General features: G+C 43.8%; 1 protein-coding gene and 11 non-coding genes across 12 annotated transcripts; 3 read left to right on the forward strand and 9 right to left on the reverse strand.

The window, feature by feature from the left end:
• Window positions 1-44: 44 nt before the first annotated feature.
• Window positions 45-117, reverse strand: trnaf-gaa (transfer RNA phenylalanine (anticodon GAA)). Its single transcript has one exon. It is a non-coding gene; the product is annotated as a tRNA-Phe (tRNA).
• An 816-nt stretch (window positions 118-933) lies between these two features.
• Window positions 934-1,006, reverse strand: trnaf-gaa (transfer RNA phenylalanine (anticodon GAA)). The gene has a single exon. It is a non-coding gene; the product is annotated as a tRNA-Phe (tRNA).
• Window positions 1,007-1,281: 275 nt separating this feature from the next.
• Window positions 1,282-1,354, forward strand: trnaa-ugc (transfer RNA alanine (anticodon UGC)). The gene has a single exon. It is a non-coding gene; the product is annotated as a tRNA-Ala (tRNA).
• A 468-nt stretch (window positions 1,355-1,822) lies between these two features.
• On the reverse strand, window positions 1,823-1,895 carry trnaf-gaa (transfer RNA phenylalanine (anticodon GAA)). The gene has a single exon. It is a non-coding gene; the product is annotated as a tRNA-Phe (tRNA).
• An 816-nt stretch (window positions 1,896-2,711) lies between these two features.
• trnaf-gaa (transfer RNA phenylalanine (anticodon GAA)) lies at window positions 2,712-2,784 on the reverse strand. The gene has a single exon. It is a non-coding gene; the product is annotated as a tRNA-Phe (tRNA).
• An 816-nt stretch (window positions 2,785-3,600) lies between these two features.
• Window positions 3,601-3,673, reverse strand: trnaf-gaa (transfer RNA phenylalanine (anticodon GAA)). Its single transcript has one exon. It is a non-coding gene; the product is annotated as a tRNA-Phe (tRNA).
• Window positions 3,674-3,948: 275 nt separating this feature from the next.
• trnaa-ugc (transfer RNA alanine (anticodon UGC)) lies at window positions 3,949-4,021 on the forward strand. The gene has a single exon. It is a non-coding gene; the product is annotated as a tRNA-Ala (tRNA).
• A 468-nt stretch (window positions 4,022-4,489) lies between these two features.
• Window positions 4,490-4,562, reverse strand: trnaf-gaa (transfer RNA phenylalanine (anticodon GAA)). The gene has a single exon. It is a non-coding gene; the product is annotated as a tRNA-Phe (tRNA).
• Window positions 4,563-5,378: 816 nt separating this feature from the next.
• On the reverse strand, window positions 5,379-5,451 carry trnaf-gaa (transfer RNA phenylalanine (anticodon GAA)). The gene has a single exon. It is a non-coding gene; the product is annotated as a tRNA-Phe (tRNA).
• Window positions 5,452-5,726: 275 nt separating this feature from the next.
• Window positions 5,727-5,799, forward strand: trnaa-ugc (transfer RNA alanine (anticodon UGC)). Its single transcript has one exon. It is a non-coding gene; the product is annotated as a tRNA-Ala (tRNA).
• Window positions 5,800-6,267: 468 nt separating this feature from the next.
• trnaf-gaa (transfer RNA phenylalanine (anticodon GAA)) lies at window positions 6,268-6,337 on the reverse strand. The gene has a single exon. It is a non-coding gene; the product is annotated as a tRNA-Phe (tRNA).
• Window positions 6,338-7,000: 663 nt separating this feature from the next.
• On the reverse strand, window positions 7,001-12,277 carry LOC143493609 (uncharacterized). The gene is made up of 10 exons (XM_076992129.1): window positions 12,184-12,277; window positions 12,003-12,080; window positions 11,738-11,923; window positions 11,156-11,628; window positions 10,722-11,049; window positions 9,463-10,264; window positions 9,102-9,311; window positions 8,722-9,008; window positions 8,294-8,416; window positions 7,001-8,095 (listed from the first exon to the last, which is right to left on the reverse strand). The coding sequence occupies exons 1-10, from the start codon at window positions 12,184-12,186 to the stop codon at window positions 7,001-7,003; spliced, it is 3,585 nt and encodes a 1,194-aa protein (XP_076848244.1). The 5' UTR covers window positions 12,187-12,277.
• Window positions 12,278-12,419: the final 142 nt, after the last annotated feature.

Raw genomic sequence — 12,419 nt, forward strand, 5'->3', positions numbered from 1 at the left:
GTCATTCAAACGCTGAGGCTTTCCACCTAGCTAGGTCGAATTCATGCCGAAACCCGGGATCGAACCAGGGACCTTTAGATCTTCAGTCTAACGCTCTCCCAACTGAGCTATTTCGGCAAGCTGCAGATAAACCACGTCGAGATGCAAACGAAAATTTATCAACGACTGTTACCTTTCCTTAGGTTCTTGCAACATGCTTTCACAGCGTAACGGTTTCGGCACAGTGAAATTCACGGACAGGTATGGCAAGACCTAATTTGGCAATGTTTATCATGATGCCAACATGAGAAAACCTTGTGGGTCAATGCTGGATTCGGTATTATTTCCTAGTCGGGCTGAGCTGATCCGTAAGCTTTCCTTAAAACTCCAATCAAAAGGATAAACTCTTGAGAGGGGGATTAGCTCAAGTGGTAGAGCGCTAGCTTTGCATGCGAGAGGTAGTGGGGTCGATGCCCACATTCTCCAAAGCTCTCTTACTGACTCCTTGCTTGCTTACGATAAGCATGAAGCAGCCAGCTTTAGTCTTAAGGGAATCATTTCATGACCTTCAAAGGTCTCTTAGAACATGGTCACTTTGGATTCCTCCAGCAAACAGTTGACATCTTTGCCACATCTCTTTTTACTTTTGGACAAAGACTGTCCATAAGCCGAAGGAAGCAGAGGAAAGTCCAATTCAGTCAAAACTTAAGCATGTCGTGAAGTGGTACACCTATGCTATTGGACAACGCGTACATGCAAGTTGACACCTACACATTTCCTTCTCCAAATGCTTTATCAGCAGATGAATTGAACATCTAGAGTCTCGAGTTCTGACAATCCCACTGTGAAATCTCACAACAAAACATCAAACAGTTTATGTCTGTTTATAATTTTTCAACAGAATGCACAGGTCATTCAAAAGCTGAGGCTTTCCGCCTAGCTAGGCCGAGTTCATGCCGAAACCCGGGATCGAACCAGGGACCTTTAGATCTTCAGTCTAACGCTCTCCCAACTGAGCTATTCCGGCAAGCTGCAGATAAACCATGTTGAGATGCAAACGAAACTTTATCAACGACTGTTACCTTTCCTTAGGTTCTTGCAACATGCTTTCACAGCGTAACGGTTTCGGCACAGTGAAATTCATGGACAGGTACAGCAAGACCTAATTTGGCAATGTTTATCATGATGCCAACATGAGAAAACCTTGTGGGTCAATGCTGGATTCGGTATTATTTCCTAGTCGGGCTGAGCTGATCCGTAAGCTTTCCTTAAAACTCCAATCAAAAGAATAAACTCTTGAGAGGGGGATTAGCTCAAGTGGTAGAGCGCTCGCTTTGCATGCGAGAGGTAGTGGGATCGATGCCCACATTCTCCAAAGCTCTCTTACTGACTCCTTGCTTGCTTACGATAAGCATGAAGCAGCCAGCTTTAGTCTTAAGGGAATAATTTCATGACCTTCAAAGGTCTCTTAGAACATGGTCACTTTGGATTCCTCCAGCAAACAGTTGACATCTTTGCCACATCTCTTTTTACTTTTGGACAAAGGCTGTCCATAAGCCGAAGGAAGCAGAGGAAAGTCCAATTCAGTCAAAACTTAAGCATGTCGTGAAGTGGTACACCTATGCTTTTGGACAACGCGTACATGCAAGTTGACACCTACACATTTCCTTCTCCAAATGCTTTATCAGCAGATGAATTGAACATCTAGAGTCTCGAGTTCTGACAATCCCACTGTGAAATCTCACAACAAAACATCAAACAGTTTATGTCTGTTTATAATTTTTCAACAGAATGCACAGGTCATTCAAAAGCTGAGGCTTTCCGCCTAGCTAGGTCGAGTTCATGCCGAAACCCGGGATCGAACCAGGGACCTTTAGATCTTCAGTCTAACGCTCTCCCAACTGAGCTATTTCGGCAAGCTGCAGATAAACCACGTCGAGATGCAAACGAAACTTTATCAACGACTGTTACCTTTCCTTAGGTTCTTGCAACATGCTTTCACAGCGTAACGGTTTCGGCACAGTGAAATTCACGGACAGGTACAGCAAGACCTAATTTGGCAATGTTTATCATGATGCCAACATGAGAAAACCTTGTGGGTCAATGCTGGATTCGGTTTTATTTCCTAGTCGGGCTGAGCTGATCCGTAAGTTTTCCTTAAAACTCCAATCAAAAGAATAAACTCTTGAGAGGGGGATTTGCTCAAGTGGTAGAGCGCTCGCTTTGCATGCGAGAGGTAGTGGGATCGATGCCCACATTCTCCAAAGCTCTCTTACTGACTCCTTGCTTGCTTACGATAAGCATGAAGCAGTCAGCTTTAGTCTTAAGGGAATCATTTCATGACCTTCAAAGGTCTCTTAGAACATGGTCACTTTGGATTCCTCCAGCAAACAGTTGACATCTTTGCCACATCTCTTTTTACTTTTGGACAAAGGCTGTCCATAAGCCGAAGGAAGCAGAGGAAAGTCCAATTCAGTCAAAACTTAAGCATGTCGTGAAGTGGTACACCTATGCTTTTGGACAACGCGTACATGCAAGTTGACACCTACACATTTCCTTCTCCAAATGCTTTATCAGCAGATGAATTGAACATCTAGAGTCTCGAGTTCTGACAATCCCACTGTGAACTCTCACAACAAAACATCAAACAGTTTATGTCTGTTTATAATTTTTCAACAGAATGCACAGGTCATTCAAACGCTGAGGCTTTCCACCTAGCTAGGTCGAATTCATGCCGAAACCCGGGATCGAACCAGGGACCTTTAGATCTTCAGTCTAACGCTCTCCCAACTGAGCTATTTCGGCAAGCTGCAGATAAACCACGTCGAGATGCAAACGAAAATTTATCAACGACTGTTACCTTTCCTTAGGTTCTTGCAACATGCTTTCACAGCGTAACGGTTTCGGCACAGTGAAATTCACGGACAGGTATGGCAAGACCTAATTTGGCAATGTTTATCATGATGCCAACATGAGAAAACCTTGTGGGTCAATGCTGGATTCGGTATTATTTCCTAGTCGGGCTGAGCTGATCCGTAAGCTTTCCTTAAAACTCCAATCAAAAGGATAAACTCTTGAGAGGGGGATTAGCTCAAGTGGTAGAGCGCTAGCTTTGCATGCGAGAGGTAGTGGGGTCGATGCCCACATTCTCCAAAGCTCTCTTACTGACTCCTTGCTTGCTTACGATAAGCATGAAGCAGCCAGCTTTAGTCTTAAGGGAATCATTTCATGACCTTCAAAGGTCTCTTAGAACATGGTCACTTTGGATTCCTCCAGCAAACAGTTGACATCTTTGCCACATCTCTTTTTACTTTTGGACAAAGACTGTCCATAAGCCGAAGGAAGCAGAGGAAAGTCCAATTCAGTCAAAACTTAAGCATGTCGTGAAGTGGTACACCTATGCTATTGGACAACGCGTACATGCAAGTTGACACCTACACATTTCCTTCTCCAAATGCTTTATCAGCAGATGAATTGAACATCTAGAGTCTCGAGTTCTGACAATCCCACTGTGAAATCTCACAACAAAACATCAAACAGTTTATGTCTGTTTATAATTTTTCAACAGAATGCACAGGTCATTCAAAAGCTGAGGCTTTCCGCCTAGCTAGGCCGAGTTCATGCCGAAACCCGGGATCGAACCAGGGACCTTTAGATCTTCAGTCTAACGCTCTCCCAACTGAGCTATTCCGGCAAGCTGCAGATAAACCATGTTGAGATGCAAACGAAACTTTATCAACGACTGTTACCTTTCCTTAGGTTCTTGCAACATGCTTTCACAGCGTAACGGTTTCGGCACAGTGAAATTCATGGACAGGTACAGCAAGACCTAATTTGGCAATGTTTATCATGATGCCAACATGAGAAAACCTTGTGGGTCAATGCTGGATTCGGTATTATTTCCTAGTCGGGCTGAGCTGATCCGTAAGCTTTCCTTAAAACTCCAATCAAAAGAATAAACTCTTGAGAGGGGGATTAGCTCAAGTGGTAGAGCGCTCGCTTTGCATGCGAGAGGTAGTGGGATCGATGCCCACATTCTCCAAAGCTCTCTTACTGACTCCTTGCTTGCTTACGATAAGCATGAAGCAGCCAGCTTTAGTCTTAAGGGAATAATTTCATGACCTTCAAAGGTCTCTTAGAACATGGTCACTTTGGATTCCTCCAGCAAACAGTTGACATCTTTGCCACATCTCTTTTTACTTTTGGACAAAGGCTGTCCATAAGCCGAAGGAAGCAGAGGAAAGTCCAATTCAGTCAAAACTTAAGCATGTCGTGAAGTGGTACACCTATGCTTTTGGACAACGCGTACATGCAAGTTGACACCTACACATTTCCTTCTCCAAATGCTTTATCAGCAGATGAATTGAACATCTAGAGTCTCGAGTTCTGACAATCCCACTGTGAAATCTCACAACAAAACATCAAACAGTTTATGTCTGTTTATAATTTTTCAACAGAATGCACAGGTCATTCAAAAGCTGAGGCTTTCCGCCTAGCTAGGTCGAGTTCATGCCGAAACCCGGGATCGAACCAGGGACCTTTAGATCTTCAGTCTAACGCTCTCCCAACTGAGCTATTTCGGCAAGCTGCAGATAAACCACGTCGAGATGCAAACGAAACTTTATCAACGACTGTTACCTTTCCTTAGGTTCTTGCAACATGCTTTCACAGCGTAACGGTTTCGGCACAGTGAAATTCACGGACAGGTACAGCAAGACCTAATTTGGCAATGTTTATCATGATGCCAACATGAGAAAACCTTGTGGGTCAATGCTGGATTCGGTTTTATTTCCTAGTCGGGCTGAGCTGATCCGTAAGTTTTCCTTAAAACTCCAATCAAAAGAATAAACTCTTGAGAGGGGGATTTGCTCAAGTGGTAGAGCGCTCGCTTTGCATGCGAGAGGTAGTGGGATCGATGCCCACATTCTCCAAAGCTCTCTTACTGACTCCTTGCTTGCTTACGATAAGCATGAAGCAGTCAGCTTTAGTCTTAAGGGAATCATTTCATGACCTTCAAAGGTCTCTTAGAACATGGTCACTTTGGATTCCTCCAGCAAACAGTTGACATCTTTGCCACATCTCTTTTTACTTTTGGACAAAGGCTGTCCATAAGCCGAAGGAAGCAGAGGAAAGTCCAATTCAGTCAAAACTTAAGCATGTCGTGAAGTGGTACACCTATGCTTTTGGACAACGCGTACATGCAAGTTGACACCTACACATTTCCTTCTCCAAATGCTTTATCAGCAGATGAATTGAACATCTAGAGTCTCGAGTTCTGACAATCCCACTGTGAAATCTCACAACAAAACATCAAACAGTTTATGTCTGTTTATAATTTTTCAACAGAATGCACAGGTCATTCAAAAGCTGAGGCTTTCCGCCTAGATAGGTCGAGTTCATGCCGAAACCCGGGATCGAACCAGGGACCTTTAGATCTTCAGTCTAACGCTCTCCCAACTGAGCTATTCCGGCAAGCTGCAGATAAACCACGTTGAGATGCAAACGAAACTTTATCAACGACTGTTACCTTTCCTTAGGTTCTTGCAACATGCTTTCACAGCGTAACGGTTTCGGCACAGTGAAATTCATGGACAGGTACAGCAAGACCTAATTTGGCAATGTTTATCATGATGCCAACATGAGAAAACCTTGTGGGTCAATGCTGGATTCGGTATTATTTCCTAGTCGGGCTGAGCTGAGCCGTAAGCTTTCCTTAAAACTCCAATCAAAAGAATAAACTCTTGAGAGGGGGATTAGCTCAAGTGGTAGAGCGCTCGCTTTGCATGCGAGAGGTAGTGGGATCGATGCCCACATTCTCCAAAGCTCTCTTACTGACTCCTTGCTTGCTTACGATAAGCATGAAGCAGCCAGCTTTAGTCTTAAGGGAATCATTTCATGACCTTCAAAGGTCTCTTAGAACATGGTCACTTTGGATTCCTCCAGCAAACAGTTGACATCTTTGCCACATCTTTTTTTACTTTTGGACAAAGGCTGTCCATAAGCCGAAGGAAGCAGAGGAAAGTCCAATTCAGTCAAAACTTAAGCATGTCGTGAAGTGGTACACCTATGCTTTTGGACAACGCGTACATGCAAGTTGACACCTACACATTTCCTTCTCCAAATGCTTTATCAGCAGATGAATTGAACATCTAGAGTCTCGAGTTCTGACAATCCCACTGTGAAATCTCACAACAAAACATCAAACAGTTTATGTCTGTTTATAATTTTTCAACAGAATGCACAGGTCATTCAAAAGCTGAGGCTTTCCGCCTAGCTAGGTCGAGTTCATGCCGAAACCCGGGATCGAACCAGGGACCTTTAGATCTTCAGTCTAACACTCTCCCAACTGAGCCAAAGCTGGGGAACAATCATCTGTATGAGGGGGGGAAGAAGGGGAAGAAAAAGGAAGAAAAAGGAAAAAAAAATTGAGAAAAGATCGGGAGGTCGCAGGTTCGAATCCAGCCTGGATATAAATATTTGTAACTGAGAATCTTGCCGTGGATATTTTGTGTGATAATATTCTAAGAAATATATTGCAAAATTTTATTTTATGGCTGTCAGCAGTGCCTACAATTACGGGGCACCCGTGTCACAATTTATATATTGTAATATATATGTGCATTTCATACACATACATATGAGTTGTTTCATCATATTAGGCTTATTGCTTGATTTAATAAATTCACACTCTGTATTTGTATTCACACTTTATATATTTATTCACACTTTATATACTTTATACACTTTATGTATATATATATAATAAACATGAATAAAATTAACAAAATGATATTCTAATACAATTAACAAAATTATACTACAATTTACATAAAAATAAAATATTAAATCTACACTAATACATATATACACATATTAATGCCACAGCAGCTGAACTATAAAAAATTCCAATAAACTACAGCAAAACATTTACAACATTTTAAACCATTAAAGATAATAATAATTATATTTTAGTAATATAAAAATACAATAGTAATGTATGAAAATAAAGTATACACATTAATCACAGTTTTCTCATCTTTTCCAGCCACTGTTCCTTGGTAAGAGTCTCTGTCATAGGACAGAAGATCTTCCCCTTGTACTGGCTATGGCCAGTTGCTGTTTTGCGTGACTGTCCACACTTCCTACAGGTATTATATGGGACTGTCCGCTTGTAATGTCGCTCAGTGGGGGTAGCAGGCTGAGGGACAGAACTGGGCAACAACACCTGAGGCATGACAGACACAGCTGGTCCTTCGGGTAACATCATCAGTACAGGTGAAGGTCTTGGCTGTATCATCCTCAAAGAGGCCTCCTGTGAACCAGACTCCATGGAAGCAACGGGAGGCTGAATGGAAGTGTCCTGATGTCGTTGACTAGGGGCTAATGGTGGTGTGGCACTGGGCAGAATTTTTCTAAACTTAGTTTTAGCCTGACCTGCTGTGTTTGGCGGCATGTGGTAAATATGAACCTGATGAGGGTACTGTGGAGGCTCATCAGGTTGTACATTTGCTGGCAGTAGAGGTTGAGCTGCCACTGGCCGTGCATCAGGGAGGCGCACCCCTTGAAGTAGCACAGAGACCTCCTGAGATTTGAGGCGCTCTTTGTACCACTGCATAAGAGTTTTCTGGTTCACCTCTACCAGCTGAAGGGTGGTCTGCTCCATCACTGTCCCATTGTTCAAAACAAGCTGCCTGATTTTCCTGTAGTCCTCCAACATCAGTGCCCACCTTGACACACTTACTTTGCCCAGAGTTTTGGGGCTTCTGTGGATGTTGGCCAGTCTTATAAAGATGGATTCAATCAGCCGACAGCAGTCAGGCCACTGAGCAGGGGAGCCACTTGATCCCAGAACACACCTTTTTGTGCTCTCAACACCAGGGGTGAAAACTGCCTTCTTTTTGGGGGATCGAAAGCGGCCAGTCAGCAGCCTATCCTGATGCCGAGCTGCATACACCAGTCTGTTTTTATCAAACTGGTTTAGGTTTTGCCACAAACTAACAATCGTGGTGGTCTGCTGGTTTGTCAGGGTGAGGCGTGTTTGAGTGCGAAGCTCAACCAGATACTCTGATAATTCATCCACCCTTTCCATTCCAGGAATGTTATGGACATCCACAGCCTAGAAAAAAATAAATAAATAATATGAAACGTTATAATGTCTGTAGAAATGTGCATTTTCTATTTACAATAAAGGTTTAATTACAATAAAGCATGAGAAAATAAAGCATTTGTGTGTCGCGTTCTTATTTGTGTGCTGTTTATTAGAGAATTTAACAATGAAGATGTTTAACAATGAAAGTAAGGTACTATCACTTACCATTTGTTGAGCTGAAGGCTCTGATGGAGACTGACTAGGCACTGGTGGAGGCTGGGCCGAGGTCACTGGTGGAGGCTGGGCCGAGGGCACTGGTGGAGGCTGGGCCGAGGGCACTGGTGGAGGCTGGGCCGAGGTCACTGGTGGAGGCTGGGCCGAGGGCACTGGTGGAGGCTGGGCCGAGGTCACTGGTGGAGGCTGGGCCGAGGTCACTGGTGGAGGCTGGGCCGAGGGCACTGGTGGAGGCTGGGCCGAGGGCACTGGTGGAGGCTGGGCCGAGGTCACTGGTGGAGGCTGGGCCGAGGGCACTGGTGGAGGCTGGGCCGAGGGCACTGGTGGAGGCTGCTGAAGGAGTATAGGTGTAGTTTGGATTAGTGGTTTTAACAGATAAATTTTACTATAAAAAGACAAAGTAAGACTCTATCATTTACCATTTGTTGAACTGAAGGTAATGACGATGAAGGCTGGACCGAGGGCATTGGTGAAGGGTGGAGAGGTGGGTGAGGGAACACAAATTCTAATGTCTCATCAGCAACCACCAGGTCTGCCACCATTGCTTCATCCTGCAGACTGGATTCGTTGAACCCCTCATCATCTTCATCTTGGTCATGCACTTCTAAGTCCTCCAGCAGCTGGGTGGTTCTGTCAGAATTTGGGTGCATATCCTCAAGTGGCTCATTATTCTGCCTTAGCAGGTACTGCACACCAATGAGCTCCCCTGAAAATGCATTAAATAAAAAAAGAAAAATAAACATTTTTGTGACGTATAAAGTATTCTAAAATATTAAATGCCGTATCACAATATGCTTACCAGTGTATTTTGCAGGTGGTGTAAATGCCGGCATCAATTTCCTTTTAAAAACCTTCTGGTAGTTGTCGTTGACAAAGTGAACCAACTCCCCAGTGTAACTGCGCAGGGTTGTAGGTTCCTTTGCAAGAGCAGAAGCAGCACGGTCTTTGTTCCAGCGATTCAGCCCTTCCAGTAGATATATCTGAAAGTTCAGACTATTGGCACTGTTTCCTGAAAGAATGTGTACCACAATTAATACAAGAACCATCTGTTACAAACAAAGCAAAGCAAGCTAAATTCATTGATAGTTATGTGATTTTTAATATAATCAAACATGATATATTGCAGAAAATATTTACTAAAGTTAACAGTTATCACATACCTGGAATGAAGCGATTCAAATGGCAGTGAAACGATTCCAGGGATGTGGAGCCTCTTGCACACCGGTATGTTTTTAAAACTACTCCTCCCTTGGTGATGTCTCCGGTCTCCGTGTACAATGCCACACCAGGAGGGTCTTGAATGCATGCCACATGCCGCTTCTGTACACGCCAGATGTGCTGCATTCGCACAGTGTCAAGAAGAGGAACACCAAGGGCATCGTTCCCCTTGCCACTCATTAGCTCTGTGAGTAGCTGATCGAGCAGGTGGATGGTTGTCTCTTGTCCACGTGTTCTCCTCCTGCAGTGCAGTGCCAGCTCATCTTTTGTGATGTGTCGATCAACATCTTTGTCGGTCAACACTGGCCAGTCTTGCTTCCTCAGCTGCTCCCTTTTGGCCCTCCTCAGCAGACTAACGTCACCTGCATCCCACTCAAATATACAGGCCGACAAGCGTGACATGAAAGTCGGATAAAGCTGATGGGCATCGGTGGTGCACCCTGTTGCCAGTCGTCGCATAAAATGCCAGATGTCTAGACGCACAATCACATCTGGCCACCCACTGAATCTGGTCTTCAGCTTTGTCTCTCCCACTTCCTTACAACAGCCACAGTCCACATAAAGGGCAACAGGGGGATCAACACCAGCCTTGCAGTACCGGTCTACTAGACCTGCTATCATGAGGTCCAACCCAGCACCTTCATTTGTGGTAAGTACACTCATCAACACCTGGCCCTTTTCATTCCCCACAGATGTGAGCCATTGTGCAGTGCCCTTGGCAGGTCCAGTCAACTTCTTGGTGATCTGTCAATAAGAGAGGAACAATTTAAGAAACAAACCCAATGGCTTACCCATCATACCTAGCTTATCATAACAAAGGATCCAAACGAGGATGTCTCCTTCAGGACAAACAGACTATATGACTTATTTAGCATATACAAAAACAAACCATCATGGGCCATAATGGTTCTTCTTGCCAGACAAAGAGAGGTGATTTAAAGGGGATTTTGAAAGTAAGTGATCAATGGCCTTCTATCAACAAAACAAAATAAGTGGCCTAGACATTCATTCCTTCATTAAAGTACATTCAAACTGAGTGTTAACTGCAATAACCATAATCACACACAACAGATCAGATCCTTCCTGAGAGAATAGCTGGGTGGTGGTGTTTTAAAATTTCTATTTAGTGTGTATATAATTAAGAAATAACCTGAGAAAAAAGTTAGCCAAATGATAACTAATATAATAAATAACATCTAACCTTTTTGGTAGAATCCATTTTTAAAATGGCTCCATAAGTTGAAGTGATTCCAGCCTTGATTTCCTCCAGTCTGTTGAGGATGTCTTGGCTGTACACAGTGAGGAGCCACTTGTAGTTGGGCACTGTGGCAGGTTCTGGGGGCTCCTGAAACTGTGGTGGAAGCACACTTGCATTTTCCATGAAGGCAGCACACTCCGATACATATCGTGCGGCCCTCTGGAGCCACTGCTCGCTGTGGTTCTCCTTCAGCTGGCCGATGATCCGGACAGGGCCGTTTCCCAGTCCTCGCTCACGCAGCAGGTGGATCACCCGAATGTCACAGGCATATCTTGGGGGGAAAAAAAATCTTTATTATTCTGTTATTTAGGGAAATAAGTGTCAGATTTGCAAAAAGATATGTCCATGATGGCAAAGTAATTTAGTGTTTCATTCACCTGCGAGTAAGGATCACTCTAAACTCAGAGCGATGTGCTAGGTCCAGTTGGTGAAGGATTGTCTGGCTCCACGATACGTAGCTGGATCTACATCTGCTGCAGATCAGTGTCTCCGTCACCAGGTTGTAGTACCTATCGATGTCGAGGACCTGCCGAACCCTCCTGTGCAGACCACCTCCACTCAGCCAATGTTTACAGTCAGGATTCGTACAGTAAAGCCGCACCTTCCACAACCTGTAAGGCATCCACAACAACAGAGACTGCGAGAAGAAACGATCAGGAGTGGGAGACTGGTGATACAAAAGAGCTGGAGGTGGTGCATGATACCATAGTTGCAGGTTGTCGCGTAGCTCCAGCTTTCCCTTCGGCCCAAGTCTGAAGAGAGCTTCAGACACCCATTTCTGGTCCTGCCGTGGCAATGTCTGCGGCCACAATAGTGGGAGCTCTGCTGTATTTTCTGGCTGATGGATTGGCTATGATGAAAAAATAGCACAAGTATACACAGATGTTATGTGTAATCATGAATGACTTGTGAATGAATCATGAATGTACTTGTGATTTATTAATGACACATTACCGTACCATGCTCATCACAACAGAAGACTCTGCAGAATGTTGCCCTTGTTCTGCAGGTTGTGGTTTTGGTGGTGGTGGTGGAGCAAGAAAACATGGGGACTGTTGGAGAGGCCTGTGAGGATGGAAGGATGTTGAAGGCTGAGGATCAGGAGACTGGCAAGACGTTGAACCTGCTCCTAGGATCTCCTGTGGCTGTGGAATTAATAGTTTGTTATTCAGTTAGAATAGAACAAATAGAAGAAAAAACATTAATATATAGTATTTTTTTTACCTGTACATGCTTCCTTGTGACATTCAGGTTTGGTTTTGCTGTAGCCACATGGGTTCCACCATACCTTGATCGTTCAAACTAGTACAAAAAGAAGATCACAATATTTGTTGGAAACCATGAAGAATATTCAGCACAGCAACATCACATAATGTTCATATCTTTATAGTACAATGTATGTTACCATGGATAAAGTCAATTTAGGCCTCTTTGCAGGACTGGTGGAGGGAGAAGTGCTCAGGCTGGCAGTACTTGTTGATGGTTGAGGAGCCAGTGGATTCTTGGAATGTTCCTGAAAATGTAGCAGAAATACATTTATATATAGGGAGAAAATATATATAGTTACTAAAACTCATCATAAACAGTCAACCTTAGTAATACATTATTCTGTATTTGCAGATTGCAGGTTTAATTAATTTA

The sequence above is a fragment of the Brachyhypopomus gauderio genome, unplaced genomic scaffold (assembly GCF_052324685.1).
Source record: "Brachyhypopomus gauderio isolate BG-103 unplaced genomic scaffold, BGAUD_0.2 sc90, whole genome shotgun sequence".
NCBI classification, from domain to species: domain Eukaryota; kingdom Metazoa; phylum Chordata; class Actinopteri; order Gymnotiformes; family Hypopomidae; genus Brachyhypopomus; species Brachyhypopomus gauderio.